The sequence below is a fragment of the Aquarana catesbeiana genome, linkage group LG12 (genome assembly GCF_042186555.1).
Source record: "Aquarana catesbeiana isolate 2022-GZ linkage group LG12, ASM4218655v1, whole genome shotgun sequence".
In the NCBI taxonomy this organism is placed as follows: Eukaryota; Metazoa; Chordata; class Amphibia; order Anura; family Ranidae; genus Aquarana; species Aquarana catesbeiana.
The window spans coordinates 60347249-60362939 of NC_133335.1; the positions used below are offsets into that span (position 1 = coordinate 60347249).

At 43.1% G+C, this 15691-nt stretch overlaps 1 protein-coding gene across 2 annotated transcripts in view; it reads right to left on the reverse strand.

Annotated features, from left to right (window-relative positions):
- The window catches only part of LOC141114293 (vasoactive intestinal polypeptide receptor-like), a 195862-nt gene that overhangs the window by 108299 nt on the left and 71872 nt on the right, over positions 1 to 15691 (reverse strand). For both annotated transcript variants that reach the window (XM_073607898.1, XM_073607897.1), the window contains exons 7-8: positions 13591 to 13744; positions 4266 to 4326 (exon numbers count right to left, since the gene is read on the reverse strand). In XM_073607898.1, the coding sequence (XP_073463999.1) occupies positions 4266 to 4326; positions 13591 to 13744 (215 nt within the window). The remainder of the gene's footprint in view (positions 1 to 4265; positions 4327 to 13590; positions 13745 to 15691) is intronic.

The window sequence follows — 15691 nt, forward strand, 5'->3', positions numbered from 1 at the left end:
TTGTTGATTGGGTGATGATAGGAGCAGCCAACACACATACTTTTATTAAAGTGGTTGTAAACCCTTTACAACCACTTTTTTGCTACAGGTAAGCCTATAATTAGGCTTACCTGTAGCTACACTGGATATCTCCTAAACCTGCATGGTTTAGTAGATATCCCCTGTATATGCATGTGCCGACATCATCGGCACATGCGCACTGAAGCAATGGTACGTACATGCTGTTGCTTCAGTTAGACTGTGCCGTTACTGGCAGCTCCCACACGCATGCGTCATGGTGGCTCTGGCCAGTCAGTCAGTAACTCCGGGAACGATGTTGGCTGCCGGAGCGGGGTACGAGGACAGCTGCAGGGGCTTCGATCTCAGGTAAGTAATTCATAATGAACTAGTATGCTATGCATACTAGCTCATTATGCCTTTGTCTTGTAGGTTTTGTTTTTTTTCTAGGGTTTACTACCACTTTAATATGCTTTGATCTAAACCATTCCATTGTAGCTCTAGCTGTATGTTTGGGGTCCTTGTCCTGCTGGAAGGTGAACCTCCACCCCAATCTCAAGTCTTTTGCAGACTCTAACAAGTTTAGTTCTAAGATAGCCCTGTATTTGGCTCCATCCATCTTCCCATCAACTCTGACCAGCTTTCGTTCTGCACATGTCTAACATTTGTCATGCACTGCTAGTAATATTTAGTCATGTCAGAGATTACTGAGTTTCAAAGAGGGCAAATTGTTTGTTCTCACTTAGCTGGTGCCTCTGATGAGCATAAGCATGGTCAACATACCAAAAGAGACAAAAGGACATTGTGCAGGATTGTGACTAGGGATGGGCTTGATGTTTGAGCCGAACATCAGTTATTAGTTTGTCCGTAGAACAAATGAACATATAGGGCGCTCGCAGCAAGTTCGCCCACCGCGGAGTGCCCCATAATGCACTGCAAGATCGCAGTGCATTGACAGGTGCTGATTGTCCAAAGCATGCACCTAACCTGCATGCTTTGGCCAATCACTGTGAGAGCCATGATTGGCCAAAGGCAGGGTGCCTTTCTCCAATCATGGCTCAGGGGCTAAGTCCATGCCCCACATTAAATAAGGCTGCTTCTTACATGGCGGCCGTATATAGTGAATGAATGGAGATTAGATAGGTAGTGTAGTGCGCAGTGAGTCATTGTAGTGTATATATAATACAGTTCAGAGTATACAGTGCAGTCCGTGTAGTATATATAATACAGTTTAGAGTATATAGTGTTGTCCATGTAGTATATTTAATACAGTTCAGAGTATATATATTTCAGTTCATGTAATATATATATATATATATATATAATATAGTTCAGAGTATATAGTGCAGTCCGTGTAGTATATATAATACATTGCATGAGTATATAGTGCCGTGCAGAGTATATAATACAGTGTATTGAAGTGGTTAAGGGGAACCCTATGACAGAATTAAGACAAGAAACGGCGTGGGGTCCCCTGCAAAATCGTACATCGTACCCCTACCCAATCACCAAAAAAAGTGTCAAAAAGTAAAAACAACAGACAGTTTTTGACAATTCCTTTATTAAAAAAGAAAAAAAAAATGTCCCGCGATATCCATTCATCTTCAATCATGCCGCCCGATGGACCCCAAAAAATAGAAAAAATCTCCGCCTCCATGGGAGGCCTCCTGGCGACTGCTGTCTTTTGGCTCCAACAGCTGTAATATAAGCAAGGGCGGGGCCACCCGGTGATGTAACCAAGTGACCCCGTCCCCTTCTGAGGTCATGTGACATCATGTGATATCAGATGGGGGCGGGGTCATCCGGTTACATCAGTGGGTGGCCCCACCCCTGCCTATATAAGAGCTGTCAAAGCAAAAAGACAGCAGTCGCCGGGAGCCCCATGGAGGCAGAGTTTTTATTTTTTTTATATATATTTTTTTAATAAAGGAATCGTCAAAAACTGTCTCTTGTGGTTTTAACTTTTTGACACTTTTTTTGGGTGAGTGGGTAGGGGTACCTTGTTAAAGGGGGCTTCCAGATTCCGAGCACCCCGACCACAGACCCAGACAACCACAGCCCAGGGTTTTTGGGAAGAGGCCCTTGTCCCCAGTAACATGGGGACAAGGTGCTTTTGAGGTGGGGGGGCTCTGCGCCCCCCACCCCAAACACCCACCCCCCCATGTTGAGGGCATGTGGCCTGGTATGGTTCAGGAGGGGGGGGCACTCGCTCGTCCACCACTTATCCTAACCTCCAAGGCTGCGTGCTCAGATAAGAGTCTGGTATGGATTTTGGGGGGGACCCCACGCCAATTTTTTTTTACATTTTTCTGTGGCGTTCCCCTAAAAATCCATATCAGACCCGAAGGGCCTGGTAAGGACTGGGGGGGGACACGCCATTTTTTTCATTGATTTTTCATCTATATTGCCGGGACCCAGCAATACATTACAGCCGCAAGCAAGTTTAAATTACATTTTTTCCTTTAGAAATGTCATTATTGATGCGGCATGTTCTATACATTGCACAGATGTGCCACTTTACAGGCAGACTAAGGGGACCCCCCAGGCACGATATTTAACCGCTTGCAGACCAGCCACTGTCATTATACTGCAGCAGGTTGGCTGTCCTGGGCGAATCGCCACAGGTGTATGTTGGCCATTTTAAGAACTACAGTATAGGCGCTACAGTATAGGAGCTGATGCGCGTGGCCAGCGGTCGCGATGTCCACTGGTCACCCGGGATCGCTCCACAGAGCCAGAACCGGGGTCTGTCAATGTAAACAGACAGATCCCCATTCTGAAAGGGGAGTAGAGAACGATCTGCTGTTCCTAGTGATCAGGGACAGCGATCTCTCTCTCCTCCTCTAGTCACTACACTGCCCCCACAGTTAGAAACACCTCCCAGGGAACATACCTAACCCCTTGATCGCCTCCTAGTGTTAACCCCTTCCCTGCCAATGACATTTATACAGTAATCAGTGGCTATTTTTAGCTCTGATCGTTGTATAAGTGTCAATGGTCCCAAAAAAGTGTCAAAAATGTCCCATCTGTCCACCGCAATGTCACAGTCCCACTATAAATCACAGATCGCCCCCATTACTAGTAAAAAATAAATAGTAAAAGTGGCATAAATCTATCCCCTATTTTGTAGACGCTATAACTTTTGCTCAAACTAATCAATATACGCTTATTGCGATTTTCTTTAACAAAAATATGTAGAAGAATCCATATTGACCTAAACTGATGAAGAAATTAGTGGGGGGTTTTTTTATATTTATTATAGCAAAAAGTGAAAAATGTTTATTTTTTTTTTAAATTGTCGCTCTTTTTTTGTTTTATTCTTTTCCCACAAATAGAGAAAGCTCTATTTGTGGGGAAAGAAAAGGACATAAATTTTGTTTGTGTAAAACGTTGCACGACCGCGCAATTGTCAGTTAAAATGACGCAGTGCCGTATCGCAAAAAACGGCCTGGTCATTAAGGGAGAAAATCCTTCCGATCCTTAGGTGGTTAAAGGAATATTTCATTTTTATTGTTTCACTTTAAGCATTATTAAAATCACTGCTCCTGAAAAAACGATTGTTTTAAAAACCCTTTTTTTAGCATTTTAATAACATGCATATAAGCCTTTAAAATGAGGACTTTTGATTTTTCATGTTTGTGACCCATAGACTTTAATAGGGTTCGCATGTTCAGTAGAACTTTTGCCTGTTTGCAGTTTTCTGGTGCGAACTGAACCGGGGGGTGTTTGGCCTATCCCTAATTGTGACCCAGAATAATATTTGTCAATTCTCAACAGAACTCAGGCCGTCTTGGATGCCAAAGGTGGTCTAACATCACATTCTGTAATGATTTCATTCTTGTACCTGGTGTTTCCTATTTTTTGTCTAATCTCTGGAAGTCTGTGAACTCTCTAGTGGTGAGTCTTCCTGGCAAAAATGCACCCTTGTCGTGGTGTCTCTTCTGTTGCATTCACCATAGAGTAAATGCAATGAGAAAAATGGAAGGAAACACTGTTGTAAGAACTGTGGCAGGGTGAGTTGAGTTGGGAGTGAGCATGCAAAGAGCCCTGAGAGGTACAATAGGTTGGTTAGTAATTCAAACCACTGGTATCTTTCCAAAAGTTTTGATCTATTTAAATGATGCTTCCAGCATGGCCATATTTCCATACGTAACAACTTCCCTTAAACTTTTGAGATACAGAAACCAGAAGCAGTTCTGCAAAAGATATACACAGGACTTATGTGCATACAATATTATAACATGATAGAAAGACAGACAATCTCTTACCCAGTGTCATCAAAGCTGATCCTGGTTTTGATCCACACTGTAATTGTAAGAGCTGGCAGACCTAGAAAAAAAAGCACATACCTTTGATATATACCATACACCTAAAGCAGAACTATAATCTGTTGTGTTGTTTTAGAAACATATGTGAACGATTATCTTAAAGTAACTTTAAACCTTTGATTTTATTGTTTTTTTACTTACCTGCTCTGTGCAATAGTTTTGCACAGAGCAGCTCTAATTTTCCTCTTCTGGGGTCCCCCCCCGCTGGCGCTCAATGCCCCTCCTCTTCGGGGAGTGCCCTCATGGAAAGCCCAGACCATAAGGGCAACTCGGTCCCGCCCACCAGCTCCCTCGTCACGACATTTGATTGACAGCCAATGGCTCCCACTGCTATCAATCTGTCCAATGAGGAGGGAGATTTTGGCAGGAGCCTCTGCTCTCGTGCATGTCTCTGCACGTCGGATCATGCTCAGGTAAGAATAAGGGGGGCTGGGGGGTTCCTGCAGCAGAGAGGGTTTTTTTTAACTTAATGCATAGAATTCATTAAAGTGGTTGTAAACACACCAAAAAAAAAAAAACCTGCAAGACAAAGGCATAATGAGCTAGTATGCATAGCATACTAGCTCATTATGAAATACTCACCTGAGATCAAAGCCCCCACAGTAGTCCTGGCACACTGTTCTGCCCGGCGACATGTCTCCCGGAGTTATATGCGGGTATCACAGGCTCCGGCGCTGTGATTGGCTGGAGCCACAATGATGTCACTGGTAATGGCACATCAGCTGAAACAACGGCATGAACAAGCCGTTGTTTCAGTGTGCATGTGCCAATGCTGATACAGGGGATTTCTCCTAAATGGTGCAGGTTCCTGGGTAGCTAAAAGTAAGCCTTCTTATAGGCTTACCTGTAGTGAAAAGTAGCCTGTAAGGGTTTACAACCACTTTAAGGTGAACAAAAACCTTGAGACTTTAGAACCACTTTAAAGAGGAAGTAAACGGCTACCTTTTTTTTTTTTTTGACCTGCAAAGTAAAGGCATAATATGCATTGCATACTAGCACATTATGTGAAACTTATCTGCAAACAAAGCCCTCCACTGAGGCGTTGTCACCGCTGGAGGAAGCATCCATCTTTACCCGTCTTCCTTCCGGGTCCGTGGACTCCGGTTGTGTGACTGGCCGGAGCTGCGTGGCGTCACAGGAGTTGCTGATCACGGCCCACAGCTCTGAAGAAACGGCACGGGTAGTCGTTCCTTCAGAACGCATGTGTCGATGATGTCATCGGCTGCATATACAGTAAATATCTCCTAAATTATGCATGTTTAGGAGATATTTCCAGTACCTATAGGTAAGCTTAAGCTTATAGGCTTACCTATAGGTACAAATAATCAATGGGAGTTTGCAACCCCATTTAAAGCTGAACCACAGGCAATCAAACAGCTATGTTCACATATTTCACATATGAAATACATATATGCTTAGGTGTGTGCAGCCTACTGCACTAGGGTGTGCACCCCAAAGCTTAAACACATTGAAGTATAGTAAATGGTGTTTGCTATGCTTCAGTTTGTGAATAAACACAGTGAGTGAGGGCAACACGGGGGGAAGCCCAGGCAGTAGGGGGAGTCGGAACTGCACAGAGTGATTAGGGTTAGTCCAGGCACACCTGGCACACCCCCTGCGCATGCCTATGCATATATGGGAGCTGTCAAAAGTATTTGTATTTCTGTCCATCCAATCCTAAGATTTACAGTTCTGCCACACAGTACAGCCCTGTCTGGCAGAGGAAGGGACCTGACCTGATCTTTCTCTGCTATACTTTTACTTACAGCCCCCCCCATCCATACATACCCTGTGACTGGACAGTGAAAAGAAAAGCAGCACATCTTCGTACCCTCTTCCCTGTGTCACTCTGTTCTCTCCTCTTATCAGCATGCTCTTGGTACTGCAACAAACCTGATTTGCTTCTTGTGCTGGCTCTAACTCATTTTATTTTCTTCTGCCTATTTTATGCCATTTTGCTGTTTTTTTTTTATTTTTACTTATTTTATATTTGTATTGCTACTTAAATGGTTTTCTATATTCATGTATATTTATATATATTTATACTCCTAAATTAGTAGCCCTGATGAAGGGGATAGAGAGAGACCCTGAAACGCATTGGTTACCCTGTTACTACTTGCCTGTGTGGCATGCCAATATTTAGATCCAAATAATATATTCTCTCTTCTCCAGTCTCTCTTCTATACAGGGACTGAATATCAAGAAAAATGTAGGCACTTACACTGCTAGCATTAAAAATATAAATTGAATGATTTTTAGTCATTATCAAGCTGTATTAATTTGTATGTTATTTGCCTCTAACTTCCTTGTAATAAGATGAATTAAAATTGTCTAAAAATAAGTAAATAGCTGGAAGATACCCAGACTTAAAAAAATGTATTCATATGAAACATGTCTCATCTTACTGTATTAATTTGTGTTGGGTTTAAAGCGGAATTCCGTGCACATATACACTATATTGTCAAAAGTATTGGGTCGCCTGCCTTTACACACACATGAACTTTAATGGCATCCCAGTCTAATGCCCCGTACACACGGTCGGACATTGATCGGACATTCCGACAACAAAATCCTAGGATTTTTTCCGACAGATGTTGGCTCAAACTTGTCTTGCATACACACGGTCACACAAAGTTGTCGGAAAATCCGATCATTCTGAACGCGGTGACGTAAAACACGTACGTTGGGACTATAAACGGGGCAGTGGCCAATAGCTTTCATCTCTTTATTTATTCTGAGCATGCGGGGCACTTTGTCCGTCAGATTTGTGTACACACGATCGGAATTTCTGACAACGGATTTTGTTGTCGGAAAATTTTATATCCTGCTCTCCAACTTTGTGTGTCGGAAAATCCGATGGAAAATGTGTGATGGAGCCTACACACGGTCGGAATTTCCGAAAACAAGGTCCTATCACACATTTTCCGTCGGAAAATCCGACCGTGTGTACGGGGCATTAGTCTGTAGGGTTCACTATTGAGTTGGCCCACCCTTTGCAGCTATAACAGCTTCAACTCTTCTTAGAAGGCTGTCCACAATGTTTAGGAATGTGTCTATGGGAATGTTTGACCATTCTTCCAGAAGTGCATTTGTGAGGTCAGGCACTGATATTGGATGAGAAGGTCTGGCTCGCAGTCTCTACTCTAGTTCATCCCAAATGTGTTCTATCAGGTTGAGGTCAGAACTCTGTGCAGGCCAGTCAAGTTCTTCCACCCCAAACTTTCTCATCCATGTCTTATGGACCTTGCTTTGTGCACTGGTCCAGATCATTTGGTGGAGGGGGGATTATGGTGTGGGGTTGTTTTTCAGGGGTTGGGCTTGGCCCCTTAGTTCCAGTGAAGGGAACTCTTAAGGTGTCAGCATACCAAGACATTTCATGCTCCCAACTTTGTGGGAACAGTTTGGGGATGGCCCCTTTCTATTCCAACATAGAAAGCGCACCAGTGTACAAAGCAAGGTCCATAAAGACATGGATGAGCGAGTTTGGGGTGGAGGAACTTGACTGACCTGCACAGAGTCCTGACCTCAACCAGACAGAACACCTCTGGGATGAATTAGAACGGAGACTGGGAGCCAGGCCTTCTCCTCCAACATCAGTGCCTGACCTCACAAATGCACTTCTGGGAGAATGGCTGAACATTCCCATAGACACACTCCTAAACCTTGTGGACAGCCTTCCCAGAAGAGTTGAAGCTGTTATAGCTGCAAAGGGTGGGCCAACTCAATATTGAACCCTACAGACTAAGACTGGGATGCCATTAAAGTTCATGTGTGTGTAAAGTCAGTGTACATACACTAATTAATGCAGTTGCGTATATTTTTATTATTAATTAATTCCACATGCTATTCACGGAAATGGGTTAAGTTCCTCAGTGGTACAACTGCCAAATGCCACTAGGGGAATCATTTTTGCTGCGGCATGTGTACAACTTCAACTGGTTGCCATGTTATTTTGAGGTGGGCAGTCATGGGTGAACAACTCATCTGCCCATTTTTACTGCCACCCGGGTTAGGACAAGAGTAAAAGATTGCTTATTTTTTACTGTACAGTGCTGACCTGCCTGCTCCAAAGACCGGGAGGTCATTGAAAGGTAACTGCCTCCCAAACCAATTTTCACCAGAGAAGAGATGCTTTATAGCTTTTTTTTAAAAAAGCATAAAAACAAAAATTAGGACAAAAGAGTTGGGATAACATACATGAGCAAACTAGCAGACTGAAATGTACAATGGAGTGAGATCCAAGTATCCTGATCAGTTTTGTCTAGTCCAGAAAAGGGTGAGAGTCAACTTCTCTGCTGCAGTTAAGTAATCCAGGAAATGTACAATCCCTGAAGGCAAACCAAGGGTTGCTGAACAGGTGTTTCTATTTTCTATAAACATTGAATAAATGTCATTTCGGTCTCTCATGAGAAGAAAAAATCCTATCCTGCAGAAGGCCTGAAGTGCTGAACTTTAAGGTCTTGTACCTTTGCATATTTCCCCCATGGTTCCATTTTCTTAAACACTCTCAGCTGTTAAACTGCCATGGGACACCACATCTGTCAACAATTTAAATTAACTTCCAAAGTCGTAAAACTGGCAAAGCAATTAACATACATTTTTCACCCAAGACAATGCATGGGTAAAGTTCAGTGCTGTAAAATTCTGTTACATATTTACTAAACTAGATATGTAAATGTTATCTGGCGTCGGGCGGGGAGGTGGGCAGCTGCAAGACCCGCGCCTCCATTTCCCCTCCTGCCCACGGCGGCTTTTTGCATAGTAAGGTCATGTACGCACAACGAGACAAAAAGGACAAACGTGACAAAAAGGTGCTCCTCAGAGTTTGGTGTAGATTGATAAATCAACAAATTTAAAGAAGACCTCCAGATTTTCCTCCCCAAAACAACATGCAATGTGCATGTAAATGAATCACAACCCCACTGTCAGTTTATGTGTAACTTATATTCTTTAGCTGTATGCAGCAGGTGAATTTTTAAAGTTCTTTGAGGTCCCTTTTCCTTACTTTTCCAGGACTGATACTACATCTCCCATGATCCTTTGAGTCTCCGTAGCTTCAGGTTGGGCTATGGTAGTCACTTGTACCAGTTCTGGGAGTTGATGTTGGTGGGTCTTAGGGTTGCTATGGGTGTTTCTGGGCATTCATGTGGGTAGTGAAAGGTGTATATATTTGATACCGCCTCCCGTTTCATTCCTGTCTTGCAGAATAATGGCTTACTGGAAGACTACAGAGGAAGGGCTTTGGGAGGTTATTATGAAGGTGTTTCCTTCATGTAAATTAATCACATCACAGAGCTCTGGGAGGGCGGGATCTGAGAGGTGGGACTCCCTGTTCACATTGTTCGGCATATTTAACTAGGCAGGGTTGAATTCTAATTGTGATCTATTCAAACATGCCCAGCAGCATCACAGCTAGCTTTTAGAACAGGCTGTGTATGAAAGCGTTTCCTTCTTAAATAATGCTGTGGTCTGAGAGCTGGGACATGGGAGGTTTGGACTCTTTCTGTAGGTGTGACTGGTTGGGATTGAATTTCACTTAATCAGTATAGTATTCGTCTGAAAAAAAATTGGAAGACCAAGACCATGCATGCTCAGAAACAATCATTTGCAGAGTCTGAAAGACTACAAAGAGGCATGTTACAGACTACAGTTGCTGCAGGAAGTGGCTGGGGAAGGGTCAGAGTCTATCAGAGGGTATGCAGAGTGTCATATGACACAAAGCCACAACTAAACCCAGAATATCAGGGGATCTGCAGACAACAGAGCAACATATTACACAGGTGTGATCTATGCTGGGATTGATAGTTCCATTGAATTCCAATGAAAGGAAAACTGGAGTTCAGCTTTATGCCTCGTACCCAAGTGATGGTCCATTTTTCTTTGCATGCTAATCTCATATCGAAAATGAAGAGGTTACTAAAGTTCTGAAAATTGTCGTACAACTTAAAATTCTACCCTTAAAAGGCTTCAAAGTCCAAATGAACATTCAGTTTAAAATCAGCTAGATACATTTCAGGTGGATCAAAATATAAAAAGAGGGTGGAATTTAAAGTGGTTGAAAATTCTCTCATAAAAAAAAAAAAAAAACCTGCAAGACAAAAGGCATAATGAGCTAGTATGCATCTTGAAAATGGTGAGAATCCATATGTAAGAATCCCAAACCACCTCACAGACAAGTGTGCCAGTTCCATTACCAAATGCGAATGATCTCCAAATGATAAGATATGAACAGCGCATAAATCAACCAAATGGGGGGGGGCACTACTCAGGATACTACAGACTCCACAGCCACCACAGTCCTTCACTGGTTAGCTTTATTTTTATCTTTATTGTTATCATTTTTATCTTACTGGTTATTTTTATCTTTATTTATTTTCTTTATCCCCTGAAGACGTCCGTTGCACCAGACAAAACGTGCATAGAGTGAGGCTGCACCCGCTGTTGATCCCTGGTGTAGTGTGTTATGCTTGTGTTACTCTGTAACCTTTGTTAGTATCTTCTTTTAATAAATCATGTGGTTTTAGCATACTATGCTTTGGTCCATTGTTCTTTCACCTACCCATTATTACTCTGAGGTGCTGCCTTTGGATAACCAGTGAAGGACCGTGTAGGTGTGGAGTCAGTTTTACCCTGAGATATGGCCCCCCGTTTGAACAATTTCCGCACTGTTGATCTTTTATCATTTGGAGATCACTACTGTATGGTAAGGAAACTGACATGTATCTGACATTTATCTGTGAGCTGGTTTTGAATTTTTACACGTGGATTCTCATCATTTGCAAGATTTCACATTTGGATGATTCTATGAAGTTTGCACCTTTTGTCATGCACAAATCTATTATGTGATTATTATTTCACCATTTATATGATGCACATTGTTTATTAAAGGATAATTTCACCCTGTTGGCGTTGTGGCGTGGTGGGTGGGACCATGCTCCACATTTTCTGGGAATGTCCTAAAATTCAACCGTTCTAGCAAGATGTAACCATTATCATAAAACAACTTACGGTTGTTGACCTGCATGCTAACCCTATGGCCTGCTTATTGCATTTGACGGAACGACCCGCTAAAAAATGCAAATCTTCTCTCACAATGCAACTCCTAAATGCCGCTAAAGCCTGTATCCCGCTTTGCTGGAGAGATGTTGACACCCCTACAAAAGCTCTGTAGTTCGTCAAAGTCAACAATCTATGGGACATGGAAGAACTTACAGCCACACTGCATAACACGGAAGAGGTGTGTTCCGAAACCTGGAGGCTGTGGAATTACTTTGTGTATACTGATGCCTACCTTAACGAGCTTTCCACTGCCCAGTGAACTTCTGCATGCCTCGCCCTACCGCGGGAGAGGGATGGCCGGGTGACTCTTCCTCCTTTCCTTCCCCCTCCCCTTTTTTTCCCCAGTCGGTCCTCCTTCTCAGTTTCCTCCTTTCTTGTGTTTTTTCCCCGGTCCCGTCCTCCTTCCCTCTGCTTCACTTCCTTTCTCCCTCCTCCTTGTTCCTCCTAATTTCAGACCCCTGGATATGTGGAACCCTCTTGTTCCCTCAAGGTTTTCCCCCCATCTCCCCTTTTTTTGCTGCATTTTCCCTAGTTTTTTTTTTTCCACCAAATACTGGCAACATCGCTCAGTTTGTATGCTGTGTGCGATGGTTAATTTGTTGACGTGATCCTGCCATGTGTGCCTTTTCCCATTTTAAAGGCCATGTGATGTTTGTTCCCCTGCAAAATAAGTAAGCAGTACTATCTATGTTTAAGTGGTGGTATTGTATTGTTTTATTAAAATTCTCTGTTAGCCTTTCTTATGTTAGAGATTCTTTTGATGATGTACTCAGATGTGTCTGGCTAATGTCTGTATTTTCCATGACTCTAAATACATTTCAAAAAAAGGATAAATTCACGTTTCAGAAAAAAATAATAAATGCATATTTTTTTGCAGGTAAAAAAATTTGCATTTTTTTTTTCTTGGGGGGGGGGATCTTGTAAAGCATTGCACCAGTGATAAGCAGATCGCTGGTGCCATGCAGGTCTCCTGCAGATGTGTCAGTGTATCTGTGTGCCCATACATCCTGTATGGGTAAGCCAATACTTGACAAGAAGACAGTGCCATGTGGAGCATCCTTTGTGGTTGTCGGCTTGTATTTCTTAATAAACAGCCACGTAGTTCATTGAGAACTACAAGCCGACAAACGCAAATGACGTTGGGGCTTGTAGTTCATTCACACACAGAGCTGTGTGAATGAATGGCACGACCGTGTGGGCAGAGCTGTCACGGGGGCAATCGGCAGCAGCTGCAACATTGGAAATGTTTCATATCCCCAGATGGTGTTCAAAGTCTAATGCCCTGTACACACGATCGCACATTCCGACAACAAAATCCATCGGATTTTTTCCGACGGACGTTGGCTCAAACTTGTCTTGCATACACACTGTCACACAAAGTTGGTCAGAAATTCCGAATGTCAAGAACACGGTGACGTACAACACGTACGACGAGCCGAGAAAAATGAAGTTCAATAGCCAGTGCTGCTCTTCTGCTTGATTCTGAGCATGCGTGACACTTTGTGCGTCAGAATTGTCTACACAGGACTGGAATTTACGCAAATGGATTTTGTTGTCGGAAAATTTTAGAGCCAGCTCCCAAACTTTGTGTGTCGGAAATGCCGATGGAAAAAGTCCGATGGAGCCCACACACGGTCGGAATTTCCGACAACAAGCTCCGATCGCACATTTCCCGTCGGAAAGTCCGACCGTGTGTACAGGGCATTATAGTGTGTTTTCTTTAGAAAGCAGCTACAGCCTGAGTAGAAAAGCTTATACCCTGCCAGCATGCTGCAGAGAAGGACCATTGCTGTCTGTGTGGAAGCAGTGGTCTCTTTTCAGAGATCCAGCACCTAGGTTAATAGATCTGCCAGTATTAGCAGCAAAAACAATAATGGTTCTGTTGTTGATACTGACATGATTTCTTATTGACTTGTCTCCTACCATAGATTTATTAATAGTGATACACATACCCAGAAGCTTTTTGTGTTGAGTTTAATAGGCATTTTGATATAGTGTTCAAGCCCTGATGAAGGCTTTTTGGCCCCTGAAATGCATTGGGTTGTTTCCTGTTCTCATTTGTGGAAAAAAATATAAGACTTAAGACTTTTGAGACTTTTTTTGGCACAACTACCTAGATCTGTTTGTCCTCTTAAGCCAAATGAAGGCACGCCACTAGAGTTCATTCCACAACATTCGCTATTCAGTATTTTCTGTTCCTACTCACCCCAGCCAATAACAATGTACCACCAAAAATATCTTCTTTGGGAGGTGAAGGTGAGCGTGAGTAGAGTGTGCAAAAACATCCCCTCCACCAGAAGCCAGGAGAAATTAGCTAAGACGGAGTATTGGAAAAATGCCATGGCCACCTTACAGCCCACCTGAAATACAAACAGGACACGGCTAAACGTATGTCAATAAACAGTAAACATGTCAGTACAAAAAGTACATAGTTTATATCTAACCTGTGGTTTGGTCATGCATAGAAAAGCAAGAGGTTAATTTTTAACAATGACCCCACCAGAAGCCCTCAACTCCAATGATCTCTCCTGCTGCTCCAGGAAGAGAAGAATAATAACCTGTACTTCTGGATACAAAGACAGCATAACTCGCTCCCCTTACTCCAACATGACACTGCTTGGTGACCACAGATGACTGAGATGACTGAGGTTAAGAGTTTTTTTTTTTTTTTTTGATAAAAGCATTTCAGCAACACTTTACCATTTTGGTGAAATGTATTCAAGTCAGTGGGAAAGAGGAAATAAAGAGCGTTATGGCAATTTTTAAAAGTGCAATGGGTTCTAAATGGTTCCTGAGGATTACAGATGCTCATTTCAACTACCCTGGCAAAAAAATAACTCCTTTTTTTTAAATAAAGAAAAAAACTGTGGAAAAATTCAAATAAAAAATTAGTCAGCACACAAATAATTATCACACGTACAAAAAACCCCACAAAAGCAAAAAAAAAGCTACATTCAATAAACGAGACTACCTAAGAATACATCCCCCCCCCAATTTCAAAATAAAAAACAAACCCTTTAAAAAGGGGGGGGGGTAAGTAATCAACCTTTTCTTATTTAAAAGAGATGTATGTTTAGCACCCTCTACCTTAGGTAGGTAGGTTGCTAAGTAGTGTTTACTGTGGTGTTTTTGTTTCAGCCACTGCAGGTAAATTTAGGCAGGCCTAGCTGTGAGCTAGGCCTGTTTGTTTTTGATCTGGGGGCTGGGGAGTGGTTTAGTGTAGCAGAATGTGACTGACATGTACTTCATCTCTCTGGCACTTCCTGTTTTCAGAGGGTTCTAGAAAAGACAGGGCAGAGGGTTGGAGTGACATGGAGTGTATCTGGGAGCCCTGACCAATCCCCAACTAGGACTGGCAGGGGGCAGGTCTCCTATATATACTCATGGTCAGCCTGTTGTGGGGGGAGTTGTCAGGTGGAAGAACTGAATGATGGAGTGTTATGCCCTGTACACACGGTCGGACATTGATCGGACATTCCGACAACAAAATCCATGGATTTTTTCTGACGGATGTTAGCTCAAACTTGTCTTGCATACACACGGTCACACAAAGTTGTCGGAAAATCCGATCATTCTGAACGCGGTGACGTAAAACACGTACGTCGGGACTATAAACGGGGCAGTAGCCAATAGCTTTCATCTCTTTATTTATTCTGAGCATGCGTGGCACTTTGTGCGTCGGATTTGTGTACACACGATCAGAAATTCTGACAACGGATTTTGTTGTCGGAAAATTTTATAGCCTGCTCTCAAACTTTGTGTGTCGGAAATTCCTATGGAAAATGTGTGATGGAGCCCACACACGGTCGGAATTTCTGACAACAAGGTCCTATCACACATTTTCCGTCGGAAAATCAGACCGTGTGTACGGGGCATTAGACTGTCGTGGCCCTTGAGAGAACCCCCTTTCTGGGGGGGGGTTAACTCGGGTCTGGAGCTCGGGAGCTGGGAGGGAGCCTCTCCCTACACGGTCATTGAGAGGTGTCCTGGAACAGGAGCAGAAGGAGGACAGTGGGGTGCACTGCCAGGAAAGTCATTCAGGAGGGAACCATGCCGGGGTCGGTGAGTGAGAAGCACAGTGAGTAGCTCTGGGAGAGACATGCCAGGATTGGATGTGAAGCCAGATGGAGAGACTGTGGTGTCGTTGAAGTCAAGTTGCTGCAGCCAGGAGGGTTGGCACGATTTGCATTGGATTTTCTGGGATCAGTAGTCCACCAAGTTTCAGTTAGCACATTGTCCTTTTTCTTGAATAATAGTTGCTACAACAGAGGGGACTGCAGACCCCATGCCTGCAAATGGCTATTACT